Source organism: Lepidothrix coronata, unplaced genomic scaffold, assembly GCF_001604755.1.
Source record: "Lepidothrix coronata isolate B3197 unplaced genomic scaffold, Lepidothrix_coronata-1.0 Scaffold6, whole genome shotgun sequence".
NCBI classification, from domain to species: Eukaryota; Metazoa; Chordata; class Aves; order Passeriformes; family Pipridae; genus Lepidothrix; species Lepidothrix coronata.
Window position 1 is genome coordinate 4,631,122 of NW_016690186.1, and position 19,668 is coordinate 4,650,789.

Genomic DNA, 19,668 nt, shown 5'->3' on the forward strand with positions numbered 1-19,668 from the left:
TTGTAATAAGAACCAGAGGTTTTTAGTACCAAAGTGAAGATTCAGTTGTTTTTTTTTTTCATTTTGTTGAAGTATGGGTTCATGAGTGTAAGATCATGAACAGATAAATTATTTTTTATCTTACTTTGTAGTTCATTGACTCACTGGCATATGAATTGTGTGGTGTCTACATTGCAGTAAGGAACTGCAAAAGTTTTCAAATACCTCATCGACCTAAATTATTTTTTCACTTCATTTTAGTTGCTTCACATGTATACCAAAGAGAAAAAAAACCAATCAAAAAAGTAATGACACCTATATAGCCTGCTTTTTCAGTATTTCATGGAGACTATAAGTATAAATAACCACCAAACTGCCAACTTATGATAATAAGATGATTGCCTGTCAGCAAAAACATCCATCTTTATCCTAAATCTATGATCTTGATTAGTAGGAATCTAGGAAAATTGGATACACCTTGGTGTCCCTAGTTTTATCTGGAGCTTCTTCTTTATACTCACCTTTCTCAACACACAGATAAGATGCATGATAATTATCAGTTGTAATTGTGTTACTCAGTAATGATTCATCGAACAGGTTTTGACTACTTTTTAAGAAAAAGAAAAATTTTATAAGAAAGGCATCATGTTCAGTAAAAGGGTATAATCTCCTGTCTTTTATCAATCGAGGAAATATTCTTTAAAGATGTGGAAACATCTGCCCTTTTATTATGAAATTTTAATTCTAGAGCTTTATGTTATTGCTTAGAACTTTGTACTTTAAATAGCTTGTGTAAAAGATTATTTAAATGAATAGCAGGGGAATTTCCAGAATTCATTGTTGTATATCTGGCAAGTTGCACAGAGTGCATCAAAACTTGAACCACTAAAAATTCTTAACTAGGTGATTTATATTTTGACCCCATAATCAATAGCAAGAGAACTATGCAAAAGTAATATCAGTTTCATAGCTATGGCTCACATACTACAATCAAAAATAGTTTTGTTTTGTTTTGTTTTTTTAAAGACCTGAACCTACCATCATATGGTAGAGCAATTTCAGTTAAATCATTTTAAACTATCTAATTAGAGAATAAGGGATCTGAAGTCTCAACTTCAAAGTGTCTCAACTGACAATGCATTGATGAAAAAATGACTTTGTAGATCTTTTTGATGACTGCAATGTCATAGGGTACTATAGGCAGTTGCCTGAGGCCAAAGAAATTCAGTAAACAGTCCAACAAACAACCCAAAAACTGCGTTACTGGGATTCATGACAGTGAAATCACACACACACTAAACATCAGTTTGAGGTGTTGGGAGTCTTGTATTATCTCTTCAAAGAGAAGCTTCTGAAGAATATATAGTGTCACTAGAGAAAGGACTGTGATTTAAGTATTTCCTTTAAAATTTAATCATTAAAATCATGAAAATTTAAGATACATTGAAGAAATGCAGTTTAGACAAAAAACGAGCTTGTACTTTTAAAGAATTTCAAATGGATGTGTACTTAAATTTATTATATGTTCCAAGAGTCATAGTCTGTATTGTCTGTTATTAGACTCACCAATGTAAGTTTAAAAAAAAAATAGGATTTTTGAGCAAACGTTCTTCATGAGGTCACCATTCAGAAGCTGCGCTGAATCTGAATTTGTTGCACATAGCCCCCAGATTTAGTATATCTAATAAAATAAACTTTACTGAGTTGGAAATACAGAAATATCTCCTACTGTTCCCTGTCATTTCTTATAGTGGGTTCAGCACAGAACTAAACATCCCGTCATACCACTTCACTTTTTTTACAGGAAAAGAGAGAACCTGCTCTGAAGTCCAGCTCCAAAATGGCATCCCGCTAGCCTTCCAATAAGAGTGATATGTCCAAAAGACATGGATACAAGGTATTTAGAATGTTGGGAGTTGAGATGTAACCCTGCTCCAGCAGAATTGTCTCCTGCTTCTCAGTGAAGGAGCAGAGGTTTTGATAAACTGCAAAGCAGACATTTTCTGCTCTTTCTATCCATTTTGAACATGAAATAATGTGTGTTGACTGTACTAGCTAGGAATAACAGGATTTTTAGGACCATAATTTTTAAGAGATTGCTTGATTAAGTCATAGACAGGAAATTAGGTTATACCTGTTTCTGCAACGCAAATAAGCCCCATGGGAATACAAAGGGCTGTTTCAACTCAAATGGCATATGCCAGTATATTTGAATTTGGTACAAATCAAATTAAACTGGCAGACATGAAGAAAAGAACACAATTCTACAATTGTATTATTTTATGATCCCGTCTGTCTGCTAAGAAAGGAGGGGAAAACCTCCTGTATATTCTAATTATATTCATTCTTGGAAAATAATAATCTCTGTAGCTGAATTATTTACCTGTCATATTTTCTAGCACTGCAGTTCCAGTGCTGGTAGTTAGATCATAACAAGTTTGTTAGTTGAGACTTACGTTTGTGACATATGGGATGCAAAACTGTCTAGTCATCCACCAGTATTCTGTACTTCCACAGTCTTTAAGCATTTTCAGTCAGCCAAAATTTTCTATTATCAAAAATCATTTAACTGCATGATTTACTCAGGTTGATTTCAGTAGCTTAAATTTCCCAGCAAAATGTGTCCCTAAGAGGAATGAATGGTTAAATTAGCTGAAATAGCACTTTTGAGAAACCGAACAGGTGTGATTTGAATACACATTTTAGTTAGATATTAATAGCTGGGCAGACCTATTCTTTGCTAATAGAAATAGAAATCATTATTTAACTCTTAATTCATTTTTTTGTTAATTTGCCTTTGTCTCTTCAATTAGAACATACCATCCCTCTTTGTTAAGGTATATTGCTCTTTTTTTGAGCAATGGTGGTCAAAAGATGTTGTTACTTGTTTATTATGTCGGAGATTAAAGTAGCTGCAAACCATTTTGCATGTCAGCTACTGCAGGAATTATCCAATGCTGGTAAATAGTGTTTTAATAAGCATACCTGTTTTCAGTAGGCATTGGTAGAGACCAGTCAGATAAGAATGAGAATTTGCCAGTTTGGAAGTTTGGTTCAGTTTTTTTACAGGGTGCTTGATATGACAGTAAACTTCATATAGACAGTAGGCAAAACAAACAACTTGGACAAAGAAGCAGAGGACATTTTAAAGAAAAGAAAAAAAGTCTTTCTTATTTGTCTAACATCATAAAAGAATCTATAAATTAATGTCTCAGGACTGTTTGGCCAATGGATAAAAATTACTGTTTTTTTCAGGGGTCCTAATCCAATCTAGTTGCTAGAATCCAATTTTGTAAAAGGACCTGCATGAGCAGATTTTCCTTGTGTCAGAGTGTACTTGAACAAAGATCTGCAGTAATAGTTCCCTCCCTTAGAATACAATGGTCATAACAACATAAATAGGTTTTGTAGGTTTTGACAGGGAAGTTCAACTGGACTGGTCACACAACAGGGCTTAGAAGATCTGTTAAAAATGGATTGTCTTACTGTAGATCAGAACATAAAGGTCAGAAGACGGGTAGAAGTCTTTTTTTTTTCCACTAAAACCTGAAAATTCCTACAGACTTCACCAAGAAAATGATGGAAACCTAGATTAATTGTAAATATCCAGATAAGTTCAAAATCCAAGTTTAACCAATACGTAGCAAAGACTTTTTCTTGATAAACATTTATTGTTTAATATTAATTTTCAATCTGATCTACAGTAAGCATCACATAGGTAAAGAAAGTCATCTACAGACTGCTTAGAAGATCAGGACCATGATACTTGTTTCATGGTTTTGTCTACCTTCATTTTTTTAAGAACAGCTTTTGACTATTGTAGAATATAAAGTCTGTATCTTCCCTTTCCAAAATCTATGCAGCCTCATTATTTTCAGCAGAAACTTGGCTTTAAAGTATTTAATTTTTTTCCTCCATTTCTTTAATATTTTGCACATTATGTTAATCAAGACCTAAATTTACTTTATCCTACAAAGATAGTTAAAGGCAGAATGAGCTCCCAAAATGAAGCTGAAGAGTTTTACTCTCTTGCAAAGATCACCATTTGCAGTTACCCTTATGCAGAAACATGTACAGTTATTCAGTTCCCTTCTTATCATTCCTAAAAGCTTTTCACACTTCAGTTTCCACAAATGCAATTGTTTTTGGTGCAATAAGGTTTAGAAAACCGCTGTTGCATAGTGATATTCTTCTGCACTGGACAAGATCATACCTATTTTTTAAAAAATGCTGGATTTAGAAAAAACTATTACAAATAGGTGAAAATGTTATATTTTGGATTCCTAAGGTGTTATTTAAAAATTTGAGGGATTCCTCAGTTAAGCACATATGCTCAACACATATTTTAATGTTTATTAAGTTATATATTTCAAATGCAGTATCCATTTAAGCTGTAGCCTGTAACGAGATCTGACCCAAATAAATTATAAACTTGGAGAGTACCAATGGTCTTGGAAACATACATTCACATCACAGAAAATTTTCAGGTGTCTAAAAATTTTACCATTCAGATTTGATGGATTTTAAATGATTTATAAGTAGAAAATGAAACAGTTGCAGAAAAAAAAAATAAGTTAGTATCCACTCATTACGAGTATTTTAGTATGCAACTTGTAATTAAATAAAATTAAATTCATAATTTAAAGGAAGGTTAAGTCAAAGTCAAATTTGACATTTTTAGTATTTTTTCTTAATATTAAATGTAAACTTGAATGTACTGTTATTTCATCTATAACATAACCCTTGGAAAGTATAGTAGTGGCATATGCTCTCAGGAAATCTGTAGGCTAAACCCCATCTACTTACTGTTCCTTAACAACTGAAATTTAATAAGGTACATCTGTACTGAATGATAGCAAAATGGTTTTACTCTGAACTGATGAATGGTATTGTAGTTTTGACATTTTTGATACTGAAAATTCAGCTAATGTTCTTTATATCTATATTTTATTTTTATACTTTTTATGTTCCTTATATAGTACTTCTGAAAACAATTACATTTACCACTTGAGCACAGCAATTACCTTCCCTTAGCAATTTCAATCAAATATGTGTTTAGTATCAGACTTGGTCTGAATATTTTATTATATTTATAATCCATAAATAATTTAATAATGCAACAGATTTTATCATTTGTATATCCATAAAATCTCTGTGTATATAGGCAGTGGACTTTCCAGGACAGTTAGACTTCAGAAAATATCTTAATGATATGTATGGTCTCATAAAGCTCCTTAGTTTTAACACTGAAAAGTACTTAATGCTAATCTTTTAAATCCACAAGAGTGTGATTTTTTCTCATTCTGAATGTCAGAGTATATGTTCATATCCTGCATTATGACCTGTTTTCTCTAAAGCCCCTTCTAATCTAGAGCTGTTTAAAGTTGTTAAAAGAACCCAAATGATATTGCTTACACCATGGCCATTCCCAAATGAAAATATGAATACTATCCATGTAAATGCTCTACTTGTTCAGCTTCGAGAAAACTGAGGGAAGACATTGCAGTCTGCAACTTCCTTGTGAGGGGGAGAGGAGAGGCAGGCACTGCTCTCTTGTCTGTGGTAGCCAGTGACAGGACCCAAGGGAACAGTATGAGGCAGTGTCAGGGGAGGTTTAGTTTGGATATGAGGAAAAGGGTTGTCACCCAGAGGGTGTTTGGGCACTGCAACAGTTTCCCCAGAGAAGTGGTCACAGCACCAAGCCTGACAGAGTTCAAGAAGTGTTTGGCCAATGCTCTCAGGCACATGTGATTCTTGGGGATGGTCCTGTGCAGGACCAGGAGTTGGACTTTGATGATCCTTGTGAGTCCCTTCCAAATCAGGATATTCTATGATTCAATACAAAAAACCTACTATTTTTCCCCTTTAACTCAAAACACCACATTAGATGTTATATTTTATTTTATTCTCTTTATTGTTTTATTACATGTTATATTTTATAGCTGGATCCCTGAAGTTTAGAGCTCATGTTTTTGGTAATCTTGTTTATGGTAGTGTTATTGATTGGCTATACATCATAGATAACCATTATATGTATTAATACAATATTATTTTCTTAGATATACCTAAAATTCTGCATTCAAATTCTAGCGGGAAGAAAAGGAAAGGACTTTGGAAACTTTTTTTTTGTTTATTCTGAATTTATTTAAAAGGAATATTTCAGATTTTTGTATAATGATGTGAGGTAGACGGTTGTAACTTACGCTGTGATGTAAGGACAAATAAATCCAACTATCTATTGTATCAGTCTTCTATAATTATTCTACTCTTAATTTTCTTTGTGCCTACAAACTTCTTACAGATGGTCTAAGAGGACCATTTACAAGGCCAGTGTAACGTGTGTGGAGTGATGAGATTTTATGTTAACATCAGTGGTAGTGCCACTACAATGGTACCTTTATTCTTGATCAGTGGTGTAAAAATAATACACAATTTGAGAAAGATATTTTTGAAATGTTATTGACCACAGAGTTTTCCATGGTATTTTCTATCATATTGGCTTTGGAGGCTCAAGACTAGGATAATGCTGTCTTCCAAAACAGCAAAGAAAACACCTGGCAGATTATTTGTAATTCTAATCAGTTTTTAAACTATTGGCCTTCATTACACAGCCCACAGAGTGCTTGTGGCCCACAACATGTATAATTGTAACCCACCATAAATTAGTAGCTTGGCCTCTATAATTTAGTGTTGCAGAAGCTATTGTTTATCCAAAAGAACATTGTTCTTGTGAAAAGATGAGTTACTTCTAATATGTATACTAATTACTGAAAATTATTGTATGACAATTGGACATCCTCAGCCAGTCATAACAAAGAAATACTGTCAAGTTGTCAGCTCATAAACCTACTCCTTGGAGCCGAGGCACTGGCGGTAAGTTAGCTTATGTTTTGAATAAATGCTGAGTTTCCCTAAAGCTGTATTTTACTACTCTGTTTCTCTTCCCTTTTCTGATCTAGTGCATTGTATAGGAAAATGAAAACTACTGCCAATTTTAAATTATTGGTGTAATTGAGTTGCATAAGTATTTTAAGATAACACTGTGATTTATTTCTATTATAAGCATTATCATGAAGAAGTGAAAAGATTGTCAGCTGTCTCTAATGGCAGATTTTCTTCAGTTTTAGAGATTTCTCAGGTTTCATGAATCTTCCCAGCAGAAGATATTTTCATTTGCACTGGGAATCATTATTAAATACTTCTACTTTACATATGTATACATGACCACTCTGTGCCACCACAGATGTGACACATTAGTTCAGACTACAAATCTGATGTATTTTTTGTGAATGATATCAGTCAGGTAGGAATTTTGGTATGGCATGTCTTACCAATTTGGAATTAAGAAAAAATATCAATTTTTAAATTGAAATTGAAATAATTTCAGTGTGCTGTACAAGGAATAGTAAAATTGACCTTTTGACTTCAACAAAGTTCCCAGAAGGCTTAAGAGGAAATGAGAACTCTGTTTAACTTTTTGAGAACTGAATTATAACTTTATTGCTCAATTTTAAATAATGACATTTCTTTATTATGCTAATGCAGCAGTGGCCAATTTGTAGGGAAGAATACACATTCCCAGCCGGTTATGTCCAAAAAAATTCTAATTTGTGAGTAATAAAGAGAATGGCTATTGTATCATTGCATGTTCGCCACACATGGGAAATAAAGAAATGCCATGATGTACAAGGAATAGCATATGGGATATGAGACTGACTATGAGGATGTTGGAAAGTAAAATAGTAGGGGGATAGACTGTCAGGTCACTGACATTTCTAGTCACTTAAAGCCCCACAATTAAGGAACATATGGAGCAAGTGTTAGAAAGGTGTCCTATTGTCAGAGTAGTGCTAAAACATCTTTGTTAAGGAGGAGAATGAGACTCCCCAGGCTTAAAATAACACCTTGGAAGGTCTGTAGTCCAATCTTCTGCTCAAATAGGTCAAATTGCTTCTTCCTGGACCTTGTGATTTTCCTACATCACCAAGAATGTGAATTTATAACTCTTAAAAATCTCAGCCTTCTTTTTTCCTATACAACAGAGCAATGTGTCTTGGGTAGCATTGAATATAAAACCCCAAGGATGTTGACTGAGTCAGCAGGGTTTTGTTACTTATGTTGTCATATAGTTAGATTGATTTGGAGGTGCTGAAAACTTTACTTAATTTGGAGTAGTATTGATATTTTAAAGGCTGACTTCAGCATTATACAGGCATTTGCATATTATGCTGCATTCAACTTTAAATAAAAAAATCAAAATAATGGGTTCCTGATTTATTTTTTGTTATATTATTTGTTTGGTTTTTGTTATTGCTTGGTAAAGCTGAAGAGTATTACTAGTATGAGTCTGCACATGTTGGCACAGTTGAAACTTTTATTTTTTCTAGACTTAATAAATGCTGATGTAAACTTTCTGAGGTTTGGGGTATATTCTTCAGTATTTAAAACAGTTAGTATTTTGCATTAACCTTATAAAAGACAGATATGTAAAGTAAGACAAACTTGGGAAAGCAAAATAAAATCACAAGTGACATTTAGTGGGAAAACCATGAAAGGGAATTGTCTTTAATTAGTTCACAGTTGGAGTTTTGTTCATACTGCTTATTTTAGTTAAGTCTTTCATCGAGAAGAAAAGAACTACTTAATTTTCAGGATCCTTGGAGGGAGAGGGCCTTACCATACATGTACCTCAGACATCTCTTCCAAAATATTCTTATATTTTTTGTGTAGCCATACTACACTACCTATAAGTACATAAATTGTTGTATTTAATCTATAAAAGTTACCATTTTCAGTGAAATTTACTTGGATTATTTTCAAAATAGTGCTACAGGAGAGAATATTAATGTTCATGTCTCTGGGCTGTTACACAAAAAAGCAAAGGTTTTTATAGCATTGGAGCCATACTCTTAGCTTAGCAGTATTTTGGGAGGTATGTGTCTAGTTCAGCAAGTTCTGACATACTCATCCTTAATATCAGCTGTTAATGCTGCCTTTCCTATCTAACAAATATAATATTTCTGTACCTAAACAGATACAGATACTTTATTTCAAAAGTGTGAAATTCTACTCTGTTTTGCGTGAGCTCAAGCCCAAAACATCTGTGAGTTTGACAGCGAGTAACCCAGAAGGCACAACTACTGCTTCATTCTTCCCGTATTCAGGAAAGGAGTTCCTGTTCCTTTTGTTTTGATCTGCCCTTCAATTTACTTGTATAAAAATGATGGGTTTTATTCATCAGCAACTTTTCTTTTACTCTGCTAATAAGTTCATGAGAATGTGGTAGGACACCATTAATTGAAAGCTGGTTTACATGCATTGAAATTCTGAAGAATAATACACTTTGAAAAATAACACACTATTAGTTACCTTGCTTAGTCAATTAGGAACTGGTAAGTGTAGTATGTGCTGTTGGGATAAATACTTACACACTGTAGTGTCCAAGAGTTAGTTACTCAAAGCCATAAGTCTCTTTAGTTGTATAGTTGTTTCTATGCACTTTCAATAGATTGCTGACTTTCATGTTGTGAGGCCAAAAAACTTGACCCATTTTCCTCCTCCTGTTTGCTAAATTAAATCCTGACCAAATTTTAGAATACAGCATATATACACTTGCAAATAAATATTTACTCCTCTTTTGAGAATATAAATGTTTTGCTCGTGTTTGTCTTCCCTAAAACTCTCCAAAAGGAAAACAGGTTATCAAGATAGAAGTCATTCCAATTCTGCTGCAGTGATAGATGCCCTTCAGTGCTGACTAGTACAGTAAAAGTCTGGAAATCTTGATTTTTAATCCTGACGTGATACTTGTTACATGGATTATAAAGTCACTTTAACTTTTTTAACTTACTGTCCTATCTGATAATTCCACTCAATATTTGTTGAGATTTATTATTCTTTTGAAAATTAAAAAAAAATCAAAAAATGGTTGTTCATTTAGAGAAGACCATCACAGGTAATTTTCAGATTTTCAGTGATAACCTTATAGATCTCACAAGAGTAGAAAATATTTCTAGTGAGAACAAATATTTATCTTGTACCTATGGATCCAGACATAAAGCTCAAACTATCTCAGAAAGAATTTTACTGTTCTTTAGCTTTCCCTGTCTTGCACCAACTTTTCATACTGTCTTTGATACAAATGAATGTGGAAACAGTATACATATGAAGGCAAGGTTTAATACTAATATTCTATCTTGACAGGAGCGATAAAAACTGGGAGGCTATGCCTCATTGTTTAGTGACAAAATTAATGACTATTATTATCCATCTTTCTCTTCACCTTTATTTGCATCTACATCTTGAGTACTGTGAACTGAAAATTAAACTTAAAAATTAGATATTACATAGAAAGATGTAACTTTCTAACAAGTTCTGGATTGTAATTTTAATGTACTGGACGTTTAGTTGGAGTTATTTTTTAGATTACCTGAGGGATACTTGAGGTGAGAGCTGGAGAGAAAAACAACACCTATAGCTCTCATGATGTGATATATGAGACTTCAACGATCTAAATTATTGGCACCACTAGTTCTGTAGATTACCAGAAGTCAATAGTGTCAACATCCATAGGTACTAACCAGGGACAATGAATGCTTTCACTGTTAGTAACTTGAAAAATCTCGTACTGTTTTTTTTCCTAACCTGTACACTTCTATAAAATAGATCTGTTTGAGAATCTACTGTCAGCCTTAAACATGTACGTGAAGATGGGTACAGGTCTTGGTACTACTTCAGTTAAGAAAAATTCATGAAAAAGGCCCTTTTGATTCTTTGATGTATAAGATGTCCTGTTACTTTTGTTCTTAGGCATGCTATGATGCCTTCTAACTTGTACTAAGTCGATCAACATAAAATGTATTGAATTATCTGTTGTCTGCTAGCCTATGGTGATTTTTTTTTTGCTAGAAATGTCTAGTCACATCTTACACTGTCCTTTCACTGACTTGGTTCTGTCTTCCATTTTTTTACTTATTAGTTGTAAGAATTGGAAGCTCTGTGTTAAAATGAGAGAGGTAGTGACAACAGAGAAGGAAACTTGTAAAAAACACAGGAAACATAAGAAAATATATGTCCTTTTGTAGTCTTACAATTAGATTGAGGCTTTTTTATGGGCTAGCACAGAGGCTAGAAGGTACGTTGTTTAAGAATTCTAAGTGATAGAGTGAGTACCCAAAATTAAGTGGAGTTTGGACACGTGGGGGGAAATTTCCAGTCCATGGCATGGGGAGAGAAGGTTAGTCAATCTCTTTTTATCAAGATTCTCAAAAGTGTTTCCAAGCAAATAGTTATATTGCTGTACTTAGCTATCTTTTCATAGAGTCTATTATTTTCACAGATTATGGGAGCATTTTAAAGAGACTAAACATCTGTGCTATAGCATTAACCATTTTGCATAGTCTCACAAATATTTAGTGCTCTTTTGACCACTCTTTAAAATCTCAATAAATCATAGCTATGCTCAAATGTGGGAAACTCCTAGAGAATCCCAAAACACAAGCCTTTCATGGCAGATACTTGAATAAATAGGAAGAGTAGATATTTCTTGTTCAAGTGCTTCAAGTAGTGTCTATATCTGTGCAGTACTGCAGTCTATGGCCTCATCTTACTATTTCATCTTACCATGTGTAGGATCCCAAAAATCAAATACCTGCAGAAAGGTTTTTGTCTCAGCGGTCTCAGCAAAAAGCCTTGGGCTACGAAAGCTGCGGAAAAAACCTCAGTTTGAGGACCAGAAAAGATATCACCAGTTTGGAACGTCCTGCCCAGACCCAGAGAGACTGTACTCTGATTTTATCAAGCCTCTGCATAAAATCCATTGTTGTTTTCTCCCTCCCTGTGTATCCTGTGTATTATGTAAACTTGAATATCTCTCCCCCATGTAGATCCCCAAAAATGTAATCCTAAAATAAGTGGTTTTTCCCTATGATGTAATTCCTAAGACCCCAAAAAGTGTAATTTGGGTTTTCCCCTTACTTCATCCCCTGAGACCCCCCACTTGTAATAAGTTCAATCCCCTATTGTAAACCCCAGACCCTAAAATATCCACTTTTAAGTCCAATAAAGGATTCCAGATTCTGCCTCCAACTGGGATCGTGTTAATTTCATTGACTCCCACAACCATGAGTGCTCTCCCTGGTTTTTCCCTTGGTTTTCTCAGCATTTGTAAGACCCGCTCTTCTACAAGATTTAAGCAGCATAAAGAGTAGTATTTTGAATCAAAGCACAGAACCAAATGTTGGGACAATTATCTTCCTTCTCTGATATTTGGGGTCTTTTGTCTATTGCAAGTAATTTGGGTGTACATATTGTTATTAAAATTACCAGAGTGTTAAGAAGGTTCCACATAAATTGAGCTCTTCTGATGCCATAGCCATTTTGTGTTATTTTAGGTATCTTGATGGATTTTACTGAAATACTCAGGAAATTACTTATTCGTTAATAAGATATTTTTATACTATTTTTTCTTAAGTTATGTGATTTTTGAAGCCTTGTAATATAGTAAAGAAGGTTTTGATTTACAAATAATGCAGTAAAAAACATAATGAATATTGAGAGTCTGTTGGAAACCCCTTTCCTTGTGCACTTGTACCAGTTGCTAAACATCAGTCAAAATTAGGCTGCCTAACTAAAAAAAAAACCACAAAAAACCAAAACCCTTTAAAGCTAATTTAGCTTCTTTTCTAGTGCAAAAGAACTATCTGTACAGAAAAGAAGCAAGGGAAGGAAATAAAACTAAACATATACAATGCTATCTCCAAATATGCTAGAGTGAAGATGAAACACCGGGTACCCAATCTACCTTTTAGGGTTCATTTGTATTCACTGACTGCATAATCAAAAAGAAGTGTAAATAAAGAACCTTAATCAAACAAATAGGTTGATTTGCTTAGGATCTTACTCTGACAGAAAAAATATTTATTCGAACTTGTCCACAAGCCTTAAAACCTCATTATATTCTAGTGTAATGTCCTGAGATGGAAATTAAGAAGTAATTCTCAGGAGTTTCCCAGTCTTTGCTTATTCTTCAGGCTTACTACTCTTGTGTGATTTTCAGCCACCTTTATCCTGTACTCTGGGAGTTTCTTCTCGCTGAACATGTTCAGTGGCTTTCAGATAAAGGATATGTTCCTCAGTGTCTCCTCAGTAGACTCCATCTGATCATGGAGCAGCAGCCAAGACCAAGGATAGAGGCAGGTCTTCTTTCTGCTTTCAGCCATCAAACACTTTAGGAAGAATAGAACACAAAATTCATAACTAACTGTCAACAATAAAATGAATACTGCTTTTTTGACAAAAAATGTTCTTTTGGTTCCAATAGAAAGCAAACAGTTTGTTTTTTTCATTTAACCAGGATTGTTTTCTTTGCTTTTTCTTTTTTTGCACTGCAAAATTTTAAGTGTTGCCATTATTGGAAACAACATTATGTTTAGATATGTTAAACTCTAGCTGAGAGTATCAGTCTTGACCTTAGAATTTTCTTTTCACAAGTTTAATTTGAGAATAAAAACAGTGATGCAGTAATTTGAAACTTATACAGGAAGTTTACAACACCAAAAAAAGTATCATAGTATACACCTCCATGCTATCAGGATTGAGCGACAGTCGGAAAAAATTGTTTGACTTCTCTTTGGGGATGTTTGAATCTACCAGATTTTGAGCTAGAAGGTAGTTTTCTATCAGCTAACTTTGTGGTGGGCTCACCCTAGATGGCTGCTAAGTACACACAGCCACTCCCTCAACTCCCACACCTCTATCACTAGCAGGATGGGGGAAGAGAAATAGAAAAGTAAAACCAAGAAAACTGGTGTATCGAGATAAAAATAGTTTAATAAGTGAAGAAGGGGAAGGGAAGGGAAGGGAAGGGAAGGGAAGGGAAGGGAAGGGAAGGGAAGGGAAGGGAATGTATTTTGAATGTATTTTGAATGGTAAAGGAAGTCTACAGGGAAGGACACACATCAAGATGATTTTATCTGCCAGAAGGCTTCAGGGAAATAGGGCCTGTTATTGCAAGTGGAATCTAGTATAAACCTTCAGAAAGATTATTTTTCTTCCTAGGTTCACAGACTAAAACAAACTAACAAACCACCCCCAGCAGTCCATACCTGAAATTAGGTCTCTGCTGGGACAAGCTGGATATCTCAATACACTTTGATTAGCATTTCTAAATGGTCTTGATGATCTTAGAGGTCTTTTCCAACCTTAACAATTCTAGGATTCCAGAGTTTGTCCAAGTGTGGAAAACTATTTCTTAATTTGTCTCTTCATTCCTTCTCTGTCATTATATAAATAACTGCTGTGTCTTTATGGAAAAGGTTGATATGGGAAAATCTGAATACAATCTTTAGTTGAAGACCACAACTTTGTAAGTAGATGTTCTTATCCTCTAGATATGTGACTGGTTTTAAGCAATTTCCTTCGGGGGAATCAAGCACTGGAAATGCATATGCTCCATGAACTTAAGCAGAAATTAAGACCATTTCTATCTTTGATTACCTTTTTGGTGGCTGTCAGCCCTCACTTTTATTATAAATGAGGGCCTTACTCTTTCTGATCCTGTGATCTTATAGAAGTCACAAACTGAGATATTCAGGTGAAAATATCTGCTATGCAAATACAGTTGCAACTTATTATTAATGTTTTAAAGAATATTAAATACAGAAATTAACCAAAGAATTATAATTAAATTATTTAAAAGATATTGCTAGGTTTGTGAAGGGTATTTTTTTTCCATTTAAAAGGACAGAAGTGCATCTGATTTTATGGGCTACCCTATAAAGAAATTAATAATGTTTTGGAGGACAATATGATGTGAAAACACAATGTTTAACCTCGCTTCCTTTAATCTTTAGAAAAAAAACAAATTCATAGTTCTTTTCTGCAGTATGACTTTTTTTAAAAAAAGATTGGGCATTAAAATGGATTTTATTTATATATTAAGATTGTGTGAACTTTTTCAAAATTCTCCTACTACTGACAATTTTCAAATATGCTATACCTGTAAAGGTAAATTCAACCTACTTTCTATTTTCTTCCAAGAAGAATATTCTTTCAAAAAAAAAATCAGAAAAACTAGTAGAGACCTTTGCAAATAATAAGCTTTTGTAATTTACTGATGAGATACATATAGTATCAAACCTGTCATTGCATTAGGAATGAAAAAAAATTGCATAGATGTATTTGAAATAACTAGAATTAAGAACATGTAACTGAGATTATATGGATTAAACAGTAAGACTAGTTTTTGATTGAGTTTTTGAATTGACAATCCAAATACTAATATATTATTAATGTTCATCAAGCCAGTTAATTATGCTGTAGGATTTTTACAATATTGTGTATCCCTATGAAAGAATTTATGAAACTGAAGAAAATAAAAAAAATTCATTATTTTGGAGTAAGATGTTATTATATAGAAATTTTTGTAATAGGACCTTATCCAAATTGTAGTCTTAACAGATGGGATCTTGTTGGGGTTCCACATATTTAGTTATTTAGGACTTTAGTAAACAGTGATTTTATCCAGTCTGTGATTGGAACAGATGTGATCTTATCAGGGTTCCACTTTTTTTCAGGAGCATAAAATTGCCATGATTTGCTGTACAGTGCTATAGTTTACTTTTTGTGCTTTTAGAACCAGAGTCCTTTTTAGCCAGAATTTGCCCTTGGGTCCTAAAAACATCATAATAGGGAGTTAATGTTTTATTCTCTATTAATCCCATTAAATCCTTTTAATATTAGAGCATGTGTTGCTTTATAGCATTAACTAGTGTCTTGCACTCAACAGTATTTTCACAGTTTATGACACTGCTTAGGGCATTAACAAACAGCTGTTTGAATTAAATGAGCAGTTAAGGACCCTGTTCATTAACTCAAAAGTTTCATGTATTTTTAATTCCTTAAATCTAATGGTATTATCACCCTCCAAGAAATCTATCTTTGATTATAATTTGCTGTGACCAGTATCAGTTTGGGTGAGATGAGAGAGATTATTTTTTGACTATAAACTCTATCAGTGATGAACAACCTCAGTGAATCTGAACTGTCTTCTACCACTTTTAATCTTTTGGGATATAAAACTTTTAAAGTTGTTTACAGCAGTTGTGTTAAGATTTCTTCCAATTTTGTTTACTGATGACTTCATTTAGCTAATGTAAAGAGGCAGTTGGAACAGAATTATTTGCATTTGAAATGGTGCTATCAGAGGTTTCTGACTGACTCATTTAAAAAAAAAAGAAAAAGAAAATTGTATTTGGACAGTGACAGAGCATCTAATGGAGTGCTGTGTATCAAATGTACATGGGCACTTCACATTTTATACAAGACTTAGATTTGTAAGTCTTTATTCTACTTAGAGTATAAGTGGTTTAACTTCTCATTTTAACATGGATTCCGTGTGGTCTTTATTATGAAACAGAAAAAACATATTTTGAACTAAGGCCAATTCATCATTGCATGACTTCAATTTGGAAAAAATCTCTCATATTATAAATGTGTGTGTTTATATGTTCATGTGCACACAGATATTAAAGACTAATATTGCTTTAGTACATCTTTTAGTAGTGTATTTTAGAATTATGCACTTAAGCTTAAATTCTATGCATTCAATAGGATTACTCATTCCACTAATTTAAACATGTGGCCAACTGTCTGTGGGACTTGAAACAGTGTGTCAATTGTTTCATCCTATTTTAATTCTTAAAATATTCCTGACTATTCAGCTTCACAAAACCAGAAATTCCTAATCAAGCCTTCACTGAAAATAAAATAATTCAGACATGGAATGCTTCACACTAGATTTTAATATTATTTTACTGTTTACTTAGTCCTCACCTCAGAGAGCACCTGTAACACACATTCAGTTTTAAGCGTGAAAAGGCTTTCTAACAGAGAGTAGTAGTATAGTTTAGTATTTTTTTAACTCCAAGCATATTTAAACACTTTCTCTCACACTGAGGCAAAAGATTAAGGTACCAATGAAACCCTGGAACAGTGTGGCCTAAGTTGTGGATACCCCACGCCTCAAATGTTCAAGGTCAGGTTGAAAGGGGCCCTCAACAGTCTGATCTAGCAAAAGGTGTCCTTGCCAATGGCAGGGGAGTTGGAACTAGATGATCTTCAAAACTTTCTTCCAACCCAAACCATTCTATGGTTCTATCAAAGTGCTGTTTTGTGGTGCAGATAGTCTATACTATCAGCAATAGCTGAACTGTGTTGCTTCTCGAAAATACTGCAACAGCCAGGAATGCGTATCACTGAGTGATGAATCTTTTCCTCATATCAACTCCTCCAATTCCTGTATTTCAGTTCACTCCCTTCAGTCCAACTATTCACATTCATGTGAAGCTCTAAAAAAATATCCTTTTAGTTAGAATAATGTCTCTAGAATTACTCTTAGCATAAATATACATAATAATAAGTATCCTTAGGATACTTGTACCTTAAACTCTCCAAGGATTATTCTGCTCTTACATTATTTCTATTGTGACACATTCTTCTTCAATCCTTGCTAAGTGTACCTTTTCTCAGGAGAATCCTCGGGACATTTGAATGCAGATCGAAGGTGGTCTTTCTAACAGCTAAATCACTCAATGTAATTATCATTGCAGATTTCAGCTGCGAAGGCCAGGATATTCACAGAGACGGAAGGACTGTACAAAAGGTCTTGTCATGACAAGGGTGCAAAGAGGGAATAAACTAGCTGTAATACAAAGCTGTCCAGTCCATCCTAAACCTTAAACATTGGATTTGGGTTCTTCTTACTATATGAATTGTAGCAGATCACCTTAGGCAATAAAAATAAGATGTGATGTTTTCAAAAGGAATGTGTATCCTGATGATTTTGGACTATGTAAATTTTAAACCAAGAAATGGTTTCAGATTATGCCAGAGGGAGTTTAGTTTGGATATTAAGTAAAATTTCTTCACCAAAAGGGTTGACAAGCATTGGAACAGGTTGCTCAAGGAAGTGGGTAAGTATCCCTGCAGGTATTTAAACAACATGTAGTGTGCCACTTAGGGACCTGGTGTAATTAGTGGACTTGGCAGTGCTGAATTAACAGTTTGACTAGAAGATCTTAAAGGTCTTTCCTAAGCTCAATGATTCCATGATTCTATGCAGAAGAGTAGTGAGACTTTCTCCACCTTGAGACAACTGATCTCAAATAATAGATCTCTGCCAACATGAGTTAGAAGGTTCTGGTACTTTTTTCTTTCAAAGTCAATTTAAATGATTCCATGTTGCCAAATAGACCTATGCATGCCTTTTCTCCCTTTCTTTTTCTCATTAGAATGGATACCACGCAGAGAAGTGATGATAATTCTACTCACTCATTCCTGTGAAGGCTGCCATTCGCTCAATTCAAATTATAGCTGTTGTTGGAAAGGCCAGCCATGAGTTACAGGTAGTTTCAGCTTGTCTAGCTCTTTAAAATGTTTTTGAAGTCAAGCAAATTATTCAAAATACAAATATCAACATATTGTAGTTTCAAAAAGAAATCTGCTGACCAAGTACAATAAAATACTTGATTGAGATTTACACATAAAGCGTAAAGTTTCACTCTTTCTTTTGTCAGTATGATGTATTCTTCAAATTCAAAAATGATGGGTATTAAGTGATGACTATCTAAAAACTGCTTAATTTTTGAAGAATGTACACAAAGAAGGTGGGGTTGAATCCTTCACTCCATATTACAATTATTATGTTATGTTTAAACTTTATGAGAAAGTGAGGTGAATGTTATAAATTGAATTTATTTTTTATAAAATGAATGTTTCTTGGAAATGTAGTTTATTGAATTTTCCCATTTTATCTTTAGATAGAATAAGGAAGAGTCATGTAGACAGAATAAAAAAAAATGTGATGAGACCTACTAGACATATTCACCAAGAAACTTGAAGGAAGAGAAAAAATGAATCTCATCACTGGCATCACTATGATGTACTTGATCCCACCACCATTAATAGAATGTTATAGACTGGAAACAGAAAATTCACACTGAGGAAAAAATAAATCTACCACGAAGTCCAGAAAGTTGGTCATCTTAAAAAAAGAATTGACGAAAGTGCAGTTTTGGGGGATGGGGGACGATGGAGAGACTGAATTTTCTAGCCTTCCAAAGTAGCCGGGATGTACACAATTTTTATTAATATGCATAATCTAGAATTGCTGTAAGGAGACAGGTTTCATTTATTTTTATTTTTCTTAAGAGAAGCACTTTTCTCTAAATCTAGAATTTTTCTGTAGAATTTTAACTTTCCAGTCAGTGTCACTATGGATCTGTCTCTAGACCTACCCATGTGCAGATCTCCATTTGATATATTTACTGTAGTGGCTTTTGAGATAATGATCAAATTTAGCTGTAAGAATGATTGGACTGAAAATTATTGCCCTGAAATACTCATAATGAATTTTCCTAACATGAAATGAGGCTAAGAACTGGTTTTTAATACTAAAAATTAGCTCTGGAAGGAAAAACAAAACAAAACCCCAAACTTATTCATCTGTCACTCTGAGAAGATTTTTTGGAATGCAAAGAAAAATTTTGGGAGATTTTGGACTTCTGACGAGTTCCTACAGTCCAGAAGTAATTTATTTATACTTTATATCTAGTACTGAAGGAAACAAAGACTCCATGTTTTTTGAATTATGAAATAAAAGTTTTGTTCTTTCAAAATAATATCATCCAT

The 19,668-nt window shown here is 33.8% G+C and overlaps 1 protein-coding gene across 1 annotated transcript in view; it reads left to right on the forward strand.

The window, feature by feature from the left end:
• The window catches only part of CCDC178 (coiled-coil domain containing 178), a 176,535-nt gene that overhangs the window by 79,893 nt on the left and 76,974 nt on the right, over positions 1-19,668 (forward strand). Inside the window, 1 exon segment of the mRNA XM_017830823.1 lies at positions 14,195-14,203. Coding sequence (XP_017686312.1) covers positions 14,195-14,203 — 9 coding nt within the window.